This window comes from Stenella coeruleoalba, assembly GCF_951394435.1.
Source record: "Stenella coeruleoalba genome assembly, chromosome: 7".
Classification (NCBI taxonomy): domain Eukaryota; kingdom Metazoa; phylum Chordata; class Mammalia; order Artiodactyla; family Delphinidae; genus Stenella; species Stenella coeruleoalba.
The window spans coordinates 114,944,108-114,956,826 of record NC_137153.1 but is presented as its reverse complement, the minus strand read 5'-3'; the positions used below and the strand labels follow the sequence as shown (position 1 = coordinate 114,956,826).

Here is a 12,719-nt window from a genome sequence, read left to right as displayed (position 1 = left end):
AGAAACATGGCGGCCGCGTGGCCCGCCCCGGATTGGACGCTAATGGCCGCCCCTGGATAGGTGGCGGCCGCGATTGGCCGAGGGCTGGATGACGTCAGGGGGCGGGGTCTGGGTCACGAATTGGGGCCGCATGGGGCTGTTTGTCCTCTCGCGCGCAGGGCTGTGGTTGAGTCGGGCCATGAGTCGGTGCGTTTTGGAACCCCGGCCCCCGGGGAAGCGGTGGCTTAGTAGAGTGAGGGACGGCAGCGTAGGGTAGCCATTGTCTCTTGGGCAAAGCCCCCCCCGCCCCACTTCCCTGTCATAGTTTTATCAGAAATGGGTCCGATGCTCGGATGGGCTCTAAACTTCCAGGAGTTCCGCTCCTGCACTGGGGTGCCCTGCCCGTCCACCCCGGGGGCGCCCGTTTCCACTCGGCCTTCTGGAGTCGCCGGGGTTTCTTGGGCTCCTCTTCGTACCCCTAATCCACTCTGGCCCAGTTTTCCGTTTACCTTCCTCTGCTTTGGGTCCCGGAGGGCGCTGTGAGAAGGCGGATGGGGAGAGTTGTCGGGCCTTAGTTTCCCCGGTGTCGCCCGCAGGTGGCCGGCCTGGGGAACCCTGGACTGCCCGGCACGCGGCACAGCGTGGGCATGGCGGTGCTGGGGCAGCTGGTGCGGCGGCTACGTGTGGCGGAGAGCTGGGCGCGCGACCGGCGCTGTGCCGCCGACCTCGCCATGGCCTCGCTCGGGGATGCCCAGCTGGCCCTTCTCCGGCCATGGCGGCTCATGAACGTCAACGGGCGCAGCGTGGCCTGGGCCAGTAAGTTGAGGGCCCCAGGGGTGGGCCGCCCGGGAGGGCGCAGGGGCCAGCGAGGGGATTCTGGGCTGCGGCAGATCAGTTCACCTGGAGCTCCAGGTGCCTGTTGAGCTCCAATTGCTGCCTGGCCTTGGGTGATTGTGAGAGCCTCAGTTTCTTCATACATGAAGTGGGGTTAATTGCGGCCCCTCCTCATGGGAGCCTTGAGTCGGGACAACCCCCCTGGGCAGATCAGCGGTAACCAGGGCCACCGTTTCCCTGTGCAAGCGGAGCTGTTTGGACTGACTGCTGAGGAGGTCTGCCTGGTGCACGATGAGCTCCACAAGCCGCTGGGGAAACTGGCTCTGAAGTTGGGAGGAAGTGCCAGGTGAGGCCCTGAGCTGGTCAGGGTGGGGATAGGGAAGCTGGCCTCCCAGCTGGAGTGGGATAGGGGTGCCGACCCCAGTCTCGGCAGGGGATGGGGTGAAGGGTGCTGACCCAAGGAAGCACTAACTGCTCCTCTCGTATCCCTTGAAGGGGCCACAGTGGAGTCCGTTCCTGTATTAGCTGCCTCGACTCTAACATGAGTCCTGCACTGGGTCGGGTGGGCCGGCGCAGGGCCCCCGACACTCCTCATCAAAGCTCCCTGGGCCCCTCTGGCTCGCCCACAGGCAATGCCACGGCTGCGGGTGGGCATCGGGCGCCCGACACACCCAGACACAGTGCAGAGCTACGTGCTGAGCTACTTCGCCCCTGCTGAGCAGGAGCTGCTGCCTCCATTGCTGAGCGCCACCGACCTGCTCCTGGACCACATCCGTGAGCGAAGCCAGAGGCCTTCGTCCAGCCCCTGACACCAGTGGACTTGGCTGCTTGCCTGACTGTCGTGCCCACACACCCAGCCACGTCCACAGAGGTGCCACGCCAACCTGTGGTATCTGTTTTTTATATAACTCTTCTCTGGGCTGCCCCAGGCTGCCTGTGGACGGAAGCGGGAACTGTGGCCGGAACAGGCCATTTGGGGGATAGGAGGTTGGTCTTCTCTCTGTGTCCTACTTAGAAAGTAGGGAAACTTTAGGAAGAATAAACTTTTTGAACCTTTTTGGAGAACCGGAGGTACGGATCTGTAAGAATAAAGATGCCAGCTTGGAAGCTGAGGCCTACTCGGGGGATTCCTGTGGTCCTGGGCCACAGGACCCAGCAAGCCCCCCTCCCAGGGGAAGTGTGGGCATGTCTTAGCCCACTGAGGGCCTGCCACACCTTTCTTCAGTCCATTTTACAGATGAGGAAATGGAAGCTTAGAGGTCCAGCCACCTCCCCAGGGCCACACAGCTGCAGCACGGCAGAGCCGTGATCTGCACCCAGGGCTGGCTGCCATCCCGCTGTCCCCAGGGCCTCTGGCACCCTCACCTCAGGGCTGCTGTGTGCCCATAAGTTTCCCACACGGGTGGTATGTGAGAGCAGCCTGAGGTCCTCAGGGTTGGGTGGGATGTGGATCCGTCGAGGCACCAGGCCCAGGTCCCCTAGCTGGTAGGGTGTGACGCTGGACAGCTGCTGCAGCAGAGGCGCTGTCTTGAGTGGCTGGGTGCTGTACCGCCTGTGGGGAGAGGGCTGGTGTCATCACCTCCATTTCATAGATGAGGAAGCTGAGATTCAGACAGGCTCTGGTGAGCCAGGTTTCGGGCCCAGGCTCAGCTGAGGACAGCCCTTGGACAAGTCCCGTAGCTCCTTCCTCTGAGGTCACACAGGGTCACTCACCGCTCCTTTGGTGGGCCACAGGACTGGCTCTCCCGGCGGGGGGCCACAGCCATCTGGGGACTCAGGACCACGGCCGAGCTGAGCATGACCAGCAGGTGCTTCAGCAGCTCCTTGCACTGCAGCTGCAAGTCATCGAAGTCACCATCCTCCTTGTCGGGCTGCATCTGCCGGTAGGGGTGCGGGCGGGCCCACGAGGTCAGGCCCTTCATGGCCCCAGCACCCACCTCTGGGAAACTCCAACCGCAGTGCCTGTTTCCTCAGTGTTCCCTGGCTGTGGTGGGATACCCATTCTCCAAATGGGAAGACTGAGACCCGAGGCCTTCCAGGGCCTCAGAGGACTCCATCCAGCTCCTTTGAGACCTTGAAGGGGTCTTTGAAGGGCAGAATCAGAAAAGGACGGACTTGCCAGGAATCTCACAGGGAATAGGCGGGGCGCCTGGCCTGGCCACCTCCGATGGCCCAGTTATCATCTCCGATGGCCCAGTTATCTCCAAGCAGTTTCTGTCCTTGGCTCCATCTCCCGCCCCCCACTTTCACCCACTTCCTGTTCACCTGCACAATGTCCTGTAGGAAGGCGGTGGCCTGGGCCAGGGCTGTCTCCAGGCTCGCCCGAACCTTCTGCTCTTCGGCCAGCTCCTGCTGTAGCCGCTGCCCCTCGGTCTGCTGACGCTCCAGCTGCAGGTTCAACTGTTCTCTCTGGCTCCTGGGCCCGGGACCAGGACAAGTCAGCCTCCTCCCCATTCTAGGGTGAGGGGCCCTCGGCCAGCCCCGGGCCTCAGCCTGTTTGACAGATGAAGCCTCAGGGCCCCTCTAGAGAGGGGGAGTCGCTGGCCCATGTCACGTGGCCACAGAGGGAGGGGTTCCCACCTGCTCCCGCCGCCTGCCCTTGTGCGGGCCGCACCTCAGTGCTTGGTTGTCCTTCTGCAGCTGCGTGAGGCTCTGCTGCAGCTGGCTCAGCAGGAGACGCAGCTGCTTGGCCTCTGCCGTGCCCTGCTGCAGCTCGCGGCACTTCTCCGTCAGCATGAGGATGATCTGCAGTGTGGGCAGGTGGCCGTGCCCTGGGCCCACCACGGGCCCTCAGCCAGCCCCGCTCCCCCGGAGAGGCCCGCCGAGGCCCTGGGAGCCCAGCACCCTCTCTAGATAGCAGCTGGGTCCCCGGGGTTGGGTTCGACTTCAACCAGTTATGGGGGCTTTAAACCAAATACAAACCAGAGATGGGGCCAGAGCCCGCACAAGAAGGGCCCGATCGCCTCACAGCTGCCTCCCTCGAGATTTGGCCCCTGGGGTCCACCCCTGAGGGGCTGTATTTGCCCTGAGGACAGGGCCCCTAGGGTTCCTTCCTGTTCTCTCCGTGCCAACCACCCCATGATGCAGGCCTGGAGGGCACACCTTCTGGTGGCCTCTGCTGTGCCTGGCCATGACCTTCTGGGAGTTCTCCAGCAGCTCCAGCTGTCTGCACAGGTTGTCCTGGTCGCCCCTGAGCTGCTCGTTCTCCTGCAGCAGCTGCATGCCTTGGCGGGATATCTTGGCCAGCTGCAGGGTCATGGTGTTGTTCTCCATGATGGCCCGCTTGGTCGTGTCCCCCATCTGGCTCGTGGCCACCTTGCGGAACTCAGTGGCCACCAGGTTCACGCGCTGGATGATCTCCTTCTTCAATCTAACGGGAGGGGCGGGAGTTAGGGAGTCGGGCAGAGTGGGTACAGGCACCTCCTGCCTACGTGGGGGTCCCCAGAGCGCCTAGATCTCTACATTCTCTCCCCCAGGAGGGGACAGGGCCACAGGCAGGAGGCTTTTTACTGTAGACCCTTTGTACCATTTTGAACTTGATCAATGTAAATATTATTAATTATTAAATAAGTAGAAGTTAAGTCACAAAAGGTGGCAAAAGGAAGTCCAGGGATTCTTCCACACTGGTGTGAGAACTGGGAACCGTTTCTTCCCTCCACCGTAAATCAGCCAGGGTTGTGAGCAGCAGCAGGTTGGGGCATCAACGAGCTAGTGCAGCCCCCCAGTTAGCAGCCGGGGCTGTCAGAGGTCTGCGGCCCGGGCTGTGCTTGGCCCCGGTAAGGCCCGGCACCGGCCTGCCCACCTGTCCGCGTCCAGCACCGACTTCTTCTCCAGAGTGTACACGTAGTCCTTGTGTTCGTTCTCCTGCTTCCGCAGCTGGTCCTCCAGCAACATGAACTTCTCCATGACCTCCTCTTTCTGCAGCCGGAACTCCTCCAGGGCTGCCAGCTTCCCCCCTGCCCCACCGCAGGGCACAGGCCTGGTGAGGGGCCGCCTCGGGAGGGCAGGGTCCCAGGGGTCTTGAGCAATGATGCCCCTAAACTTGCCGATCCAGTAGGGCCAGTCCCCTGTCCCCACACATGCCATGCATGGTCCTGCCCACCTTTATGGCTTAGTCTGGAATGCTCTTCTCCACTAGTCTTATAAAGCCTGGGGTTCAAGGAGCCTCCCTTGACACCCTCCTCTATTCCCGTCTCATGAAAGTGACAGTGACAACAGTCACTGAATTTGAACACCTTCTCTGGATCAGGCACTCATGCTGTCATTGAAACTCACAACCACCCTTGCCAGCTGGGTGACCCTGGGCAAGACACACCCCCTTGAAGTGCTTCCTCACCTACAAAGTGGCCGGTGGTGAAGGGATTTCCTGCCTCAGGATTGCTTGGACAGTTACCATGGAGGATACACGTGGGAAGCAGCACGTAGCTGTTGTTACTCAAGGTAGACGTATTATCCCCATTTCCCAGGTGAGAAAACAGGGTCAGAGAGAAGTGCTAGCCCAAGGTCACAAAGATAGTCCGTGGGAGAGCTAGGGTTAGAGACCAAAGAAGCAGAGCCTTGGATTCCCCACCCCCGTGGCGTGTGCCCCCAGGCTTGCCGGCCAGTGCCCCTCACCAAGGATGATGTTCTCAGTGGTGAGCTGGTCCTTGGTCTCCTGGAACTCGTGGCGCACCTGGGCTAGCTGTGCCTCGAAGGCGTCCTTCTCCATCTCCTTGGCCAGCTGCAGGCTTTGGAGCTGCTCGTTGAGGTTGGTGATCTCATCCACCCGCTGGTTAAGCGTGCGCCTGAGGTAGGCCACGATCTCCTTCTTGTTGTTGGCCAGCTGCTCAAACTCCTGGCGAAACAGCTTCTCCTGCACAGCCAGCTCATCCCACTTCTGCTGGTACCTGAGGCAGGTGCGGGGCAGAGGTCCAGGGAGCTGGACAAGCCAGGCCTCCATGCAGCTAGGCTGCTCCCTGGACCCTCCCATATCAGGGCATTTGAGGTTCCAGCCTCATCTCCCACTGTGCCCCCTGATCAACGCTTGTGACCAAGCCAATGCCTGTGCTCAGCACTTTACGTTCATCACATCACTAGAATGTAAGGTCTGTGAGGGCGGAGCCTCTGTCTGTTACATTCACAGCTGTGTCCCCAACACCGAGGACAGTGCCTGGTACGCAGTAGGTACTCTGCATTTGTTGAATCCACAACAACCTGTAAGGAAGTAGGTACTATGATGATTATACCCATTTCACAGGTGAAGAAACTGAGGCGCAGAGGGATGAAGCACCTCTGAGTTAGTAAAGGGCAAAACCAGAACTTGAACCCAAGTCAGTCTAACCCCAAAGTCGAGGCTCTCAACCATGATGCTTGCTGCTGGCTCTGCGCCCTCCTTAATACTTCCGGACTTTGTGATCCCAAGCCTTTGCACCTGTGATCTTCCTTACCCTCCTCCATTGAGTGAACCCCTGTGTTGTTGCCTCAGTGGAGTCTTCTTGGCCCTTAGCAGCATTTGTGGCCCTTTCTTTGGTGCCCTCCTGTAGGTTGACCCTTGTCCCACTGGGAAGTCAAGAACTGACCTCCTCCATCTCTGTATTTTGGTGGCCTGGCAAATAATAAGTACGCAATAGACATCTCCCAAATACATTCCATCTGGTGTCTCAGCTTGAGGGAAGCTTGTGCCTTTTTAAGAGTATCACGTAAACAATTCTTTGGTTTCCAATGGAATAATTGATAGAAGTTATTTGGAAAGATGTTTTACTTCACAATTGACTCAACCAGCATCTTTTTTTTTTTTTAAGCCGCACTGCGCGGCTTGCAGGATCTTAGTTCCCTGACCAGGGATTGAGCACACGCCCTCGGCAGTGAACGTGCAGAGTCCTAACCACTGGACTGCCAGGGAATTCCCACAACCAACATCTTTTGTATGGCTACTGCACACAGGGCAGTGCAGGGTACAAAGCTGAATGACCTGATCTGTGGAGCAAGGAGGCAGCCTGGTGTGGTGAAGTCAGGGGCCAGGGTTCACATCCTGGAGCCTCTTCTTTGGGGTGCCTTCCTCTCCCTGAGCCTCAGTCTCCCCACCTCTATAATGGGGATGACATGAGGGCCTCTCTCATGGGACCATTTTAAGGACGCGGTGAGCGCCAGCACAGGAGGGTCTCAACATCAGCTGTGAGTACCTGCAACATCACCTGGGGAAGACCCTCTGCCTACTTGTCACCAAAGGGGTGTGTCTTTTAAGGGTCACCCTGAGACTGGGCTAGTGCATCATAACTGAGAGGAAACCAGTGTAAAAATAAGAAAAGTGGGCAAGTGAACGTGTCTCAGAAGAGTTAGAGAATCCCCCCTGCACCCACCACCACCCATGTCTCACAACCCTCCTCGTTTACATTTGGGGAAACTGAGGCCCAGCATGGACAAGTGGGCTTAGCAGCTGGGGAAGCCGGTGGGGCCCACAGATCAGGGAATCATGGCACAGGCTGGGGGGAGGGGGCAGGCAGAAGGAGGGACACGTGGTCACGTGCCTGCCAGGGGGCTGCCATTTCCAGTTCATCCCACTGATTGAACTCCGCCACCCTATATAATGCATGGTCCCACTGGGCAGCAGTGAGACACGAGGGAGTGGTGCTTGCCGCGGTGCGCTCGCTCTGAGACCCCGGAACTCTGGGGGCTGAGATGGAGCGGGAAAATCCATTTTGCCTCAAAGTGTTACCCAGGAGGAAACTGAGCCTGGGGTAGGATGGGGTCTGGACATCCCATGGGAGTCCAGGACATAGGTCTAGGACCCCCTGGCTGAGCCTGCTCAGCGGCCAGCTCTGACCTGGCAGGACCACCCTACCCGCCCACCCACCGGGCCAGCCTGTCCTCCAGGTCGCGGATCTGGATGTGGTAGAACTCCCGGATCTCCTCGCCTGTGGGCATTTCCATGGGCTTGTTGGCCAGGCTGGGATCCTTCTTCCCACCCTTCTTCTTCTTGACCTCGGGTTCCTTGGCCCCCTTGCCTGCCTTCTTTTTGGGAGCCATGGCTGGGTGGCAACCACTACTCCAGGGCCCCTTTAAGAGGCCAGGTGGTTGCTAAGGAAGTTGGTCCCATACATAGCAACAAGCTGAGGCTGTGAGGCAAGGCTTAAAGGGACCTTCCCTCCTCCTGGCGAGGCTGGGCTTCAGAGACCAGCCTCCTGCTCCGAGGCCAACGGCGTCACAGGGGCCCTAGGCCTGGGTGTCCCAGGCCATGGCATCTCAGAGATCAGGACGCCAGGCTCACAGGACGTTCTTTTGTGGAGACCCCTCCTTCCCTCAAGTGGAAATAAGTGACATGGGAATATTAGAGCGAGTCAGGGCCCTAGAAATCACCACCCTGCCCCTTTGTGCCCATTGGGAATGGGAGGGACTTCTGCAGAGCTCCCTCCACCCCCACCTCGCTCCGGGTCAAGAAGCCCCTCCCTCTGAGCCCAGCTTGTTCATTCTTTGGCGATGCAGCTACACAGCAAAATCATTCTCTCAGTTCACCCGAAGCCGGGTGGAGAGGCAGTATGGTAAGAAATGGATGTTTTCTGTCAGAGGCTCCCACGCTGGGGTCCCAAGATGTCCCAGTCCAGAGGCTGGTTCAATTTTCCACAAAGCTCAGGGGACGTGCGCCATCTGCCCCGTGCTGACCCGGGCAAACAAAAGCCTATTCTGTAGCTCTGGTCTGGGGTGGCAGCATCCTGGGTCAGGAGGGCAGTCGGTGACTGGTTGGCAGATGCCCTAGCTGGCAGCCATGTGCCCCAACCAGGCTCTGGCCCCTTCAGGCTACTTCTCCTGGCCCTCATCTCCAGCCAGCCACGCCTGCATGCCTGCTGTGTCCACCCAGCGCTTGTGAGCCGAGGCACTCCCTGCGACAGTGGCCGGGTCCTGTCTATCCCTGTTGTCCCAGGGCTCGGCAAAGGCTCAGCACTGAGCAAGAGATGGCTGCTGCCCCTCCCTAACAGTCGGACGGCTGGACGAGGGGCAGCTCAGTGTTACTTCAGCAACTGGGGTTGGTTTGAGCAGCCAGATCTTGTAAACAGTGGGATCCTTGGGATGGGTGCAGGGAGACGCGGAGGTGGGTGTTTGGCAGTGAGGCAGGCTGCAGCGGTGGTTGGTTAAAGCAGGCTCCGGTTCGGGTACTGTTTCTCACATCCCATGTAAGAGACATCTTACATCTTGGGCCAGTGGCCTGACCTCACTGAGCTGTAAAATAGGGAGACCACGTTGTGGACTGAAAGTGACCTGTATGTGAAGTACATGGTGCGGGGATCTGGCCCAGGGATGCAGTAGGCGCTTAGTAAGCGGCAGCTGCTGTTGCCATCAGCGGAGCAGGTGGGTGAAGCTCCAGCCTGCTCTGTGTGTGAGCAGCCTCCGGGATTTCCAACATCCCAGTACCCCCAGCCTGTGGTGGTCTGTCTTTCCCAGAATATCTGTTCCCTGCAGGCTGGGGCGGCCCTGGCAGGGCCGCCACACTTGTGCACGGGCTTCAGCCTTTGCACAGACTCACAACAGTGCAGCGAGTCCTGGGACTGCAGACGGGGTGACACCGAAGCCCCAGAGAGAGACTGACCTGGCCCAGCGCCCGAGACCTGGGGCCAGCAGGGGGGCTGCCCCTCTAGCCCAAAGCAACGCCCCCAACTCCGGCTGGACACCGCCCTTCCCCCACCTGAGCAGGGCATGGGGGGCCCCAGAGGAGCCCAGCCCAGGCAAAGCTTCTCCATGGTGCCACCCCAGTGCCCTTCCTCGTCACGCCTCTCAGGTTTCTTCCTTCTTTTACCTGAAGCACATCTCAGGAGTTAGCTCTGGGTCCCCAGCCCAGTGGGACAGCATGACCAGCAGCCCCCTCGGCTGCCTGGAGCCCACAGAAGGCGTCAGCTTTGGGACCTGTACCCCCTCCTTTGTTAGCACCAGAGTCGCCCCTGGGGGTCGCTGGGGCCAGGCTTATAAGTGCACTGCACTTACATGGCAAGAGTGACCAGTAGGGCTTCCAGGCCAGCCTTCCAGATGGTGGGGTGGGGAAGGAGATGCTCCAGGTCCAAGGATATCCCTTTCTGGGGCTTGTTTGGAGAGCCTTCCCAAAGCTCCCTATTCTGGGACCCCAGACTCGTCATCTTCCCCTGGGACACTTTTTCATGACTGCTTCTGTGTCCTGCTTGGGAACTGGTGTTGGTGGCCCGGAACTGCTGGAGCTGCCAGACCGCAAAGTCCGGCAGCCGCTCCGGCAGCCAGGTCTTCTGATAGGAGTGGGTACGGCGCACAAAGGCCAGCAGACTGCAGCGTCAGCCCAGGGCAGTGGCCCGTGGACTGGGGGCTCTGCCGCCTCTAGGAGGTTCTGCAGAGAGGAAGCCCAGCCCCGAGGGAGACTGCCTGAAGCCTTGCCCACCTCTATGGAGCACACAACATGAGCGATTCATTCATTCAGGGTGTGTGTGTGTGTGTGTGTGTGTGTGTGTGTGTGTGTGTGTGTGAGATATAATACCACCCACCACTAGTGTAAGCTCACGAGGACCCAGTCTCATTCGTGGCTACATCCCCAGAGCCTAGGGTGAAGGCTGACACATAGTAGACGCTCAGTAAATATCTATTAACTGAGTAGGACAGCCTGCAGCCTGGGTGGGAGTTTGGAATGGCACAGTAAAGGAGCTCGATGGACCCTCCCCCCTGCAAAACCACAATTTAATTGGTGAAGATTATTTTTTAAGAAAGAAACAATCATTTAAAGTGTCTGGAGGTAAAAATAAACTTATTTACAAAACAGAAGGAGTCCCAGATGTAGAAAACAAACTTATGGTTACCAAAGGCAAAGGGGGGAGGGATAAATTAGGAGATTGGGATTAACATATACACACTACGATATATAAAACAGATAACGAATAGGGACTTACTGTATAGCACAGGGAACTCTACTCAATATTCTGTAATAACCTATATGGGAAAAGAATCTAAAAAAGAATGGACATACATATATGAATAGCTGATTCACTTTGCTATACACCTGAAACTAACACATTGTAAATAAACTATACTCCAATAAAAAATTTAAAAAATAATAAAGTGTCTGGAAATTGTTCTAAGGGCATACAGTAGATGCAGAAACATTTATGAAAATCTACAAAATCTCTGCAAGAATGAGTCATGGTATTTGAGCAATGACGTACTTCGTTATCAGCTGTGATATATAGTATTACATATAATAATATGATAATATGTAATAATAAAGTATATATACATGCTTACTTTTTGCCCTGGATTTCTGGCACAGGGCTCCTAAAACTCTTGAAATTTCCTGAGTGAAAGGAGTGTCTTTTGCTATTCATAACAAGCCCCTTTCCACATACCTGAGTTTATTAGAGGGTTAGAACTTTCAGCAACTACCAACAGTTAACATTTATTTATTTATTTTGGCTACACTGGCTCTTAGTTGCGGCATGTGAGATCTTCATTGAGGCATGCATGTGGGATCTACTTCCCCAGCCAGGGATTGAACCCAGGCCCCCTGCACTGGGGAGCACAGAGACTTACCCACTGGACCACCAGGGAAGTCCCCAGACAACCCTGTTTAAATCTAGGCTCTGCCATGTACCAACAGGGGAACCTTGGCCAAGTTCCTCTGTCTTTGTGCCTTTGTTTCCCCACGTGTTAGTTGGGTTAATAATGACATCTAACTCCTAGAGTTGTTGAGAAACTTCAGCAAGATACGTATAAAACACTCATGTCTGGCACATAAGTGCTCAATATACATTAACTACAATGAGAATTATTATCTATATGATTTTGATTCCATGAAGCACTTTTAAGCCACTGATTCATTGTGTGATTGGGGCTATAAGGCAACACATCCATCCTCTCCAACACCATCCTCTCCTCATGGGTAGCCACTATCCTGACTTTGGTATATTTATCATTCTCATGCACGTTTTTACACAGTTACATCATAGGTATCCGTAAGTATTCTACAGTACTTTTTATGAGGTTTAAAAACCTTACACATTCTGTACGTATTCTGTAACTTGTTCACTCAACATTAAGTTTTTGGGGTTTATTCATGTTGATATATGTAGGTCATGCATTTTTAACTGCCTTAAGAGTAGTCATTGACTGAATACACAACAATGTATCCATCCTCTAGTTGATGAACATTTGATTGTTTTTTTTCCAGTGTGTATGTTTACTCTTTTTCCCCAGACTTGGCTGAGAATCATAATCACACCATCAACACTGACTGAGTGCTTACCGTACTCACTGTAGGGCCAGCTCAGCACCGTTCCTCCATGGGCATCACTCACAGGAGGGGACCAAGTCCCTCATCGAGGTCTTGTGGAACGAGGCCCAGGTGGATGTGACCCAGGCCGGCCTGATGCCAAGGTCTGTGCTCCTAGTCACTCCGCCATTCTGCCTCCCAGGAACGAATGCCTGGTGTCACCGAGTGGGTGTACAGGCCCCTCAGCAGGGTCTGGCTGAGACCCACAGGCTAGACCTGAAACTCCAGAAAGGCAGAGGGACTGGCTGCAGCTCACAGACTCTCCTGGTTTAGGATCGCCCAGTTATGGATTCAACACTCTATGCCTTGGTTTGTTGCAGAACACCCAGCCCATGCAAGAATATTTAACACTACTGGAGACTTTTTGGAGGAATGGTCTGCAGGCTCCGTTTGTGCTGTGTTACAGGAAAACCAGGACTTCTTCCAGGAGCGTAAATAGGGCCATGCTTGTTTGCCACTGGGTGGTGGTGGTGAGGGGGTGGAATGGAAAGAGGCGCCAGAGACCCCGGGTCAAACGATGTCAGGAACAGTTAGAGAGACTAACAAGCCACTACCGTGGGCCTGGCGCGGACACACGGCCCCGGGGAGAAGGAGCAGACAGCACTGGCTTTGCTTTAATGTAAACTCAGTTTAGAACAATTTAGAATTGAAGAAT

At 56.4% G+C, this 12,719-nt stretch overlaps 2 protein-coding genes across 3 annotated transcripts; one reads left to right on the top strand and one right to left on the bottom strand.

Moving 5' to 3' along the window:
• Positions 1-130: 130 nt before the first annotated feature.
• PTRH1 (peptidyl-tRNA hydrolase 1 homolog) lies at positions 131-1,809 on the top strand (the record flags this gene model as incomplete). 2 transcript variants are annotated; one of them, XM_079925485.1, is made up of 3 exons in its annotated part: positions 131-226; positions 576-795; positions 1,443-1,809. In XM_079925485.1, 3 exons carry the CDS (start codon positions 131-133, stop codon positions 1,529-1,531), a joined length of 405 nt encoding a protein of 134 aa, XP_079781611.1. In that variant the 3' UTR covers positions 1,532-1,809. The 2 variants fall into 2 exon arrangements, with proteins under 2 accessions (XP_079781611.1, XP_079781610.1); XM_079925484.1 differs by lacking the exon at positions 131-226 and adding an exon at positions 1,060-1,159 and having other exon boundaries at positions 285-795; positions 1,443-1,802.
• Positions 1,810-1,811: 2 nt separating this feature from the next.
• Positions 1,812-7,818, bottom strand: CFAP157 (cilia and flagella associated protein 157; the record flags this gene model as incomplete). The annotated part of the gene is made up of 9 exons (XM_079925483.1): positions 1,812-1,892; positions 2,179-2,365; positions 2,527-2,690; positions 3,079-3,229; positions 3,428-3,558; positions 3,916-4,183; positions 4,616-4,769; positions 5,428-5,699; positions 7,646-7,818. 9 exons carry the CDS (start codon positions 7,816-7,818, stop codon positions 1,821-1,823), a joined length of 1,572 nt encoding a protein of 523 aa, XP_079781609.1. The 3' UTR covers positions 1,812-1,820.
• Positions 7,819-12,719: the final 4,901 nt, after the last annotated feature.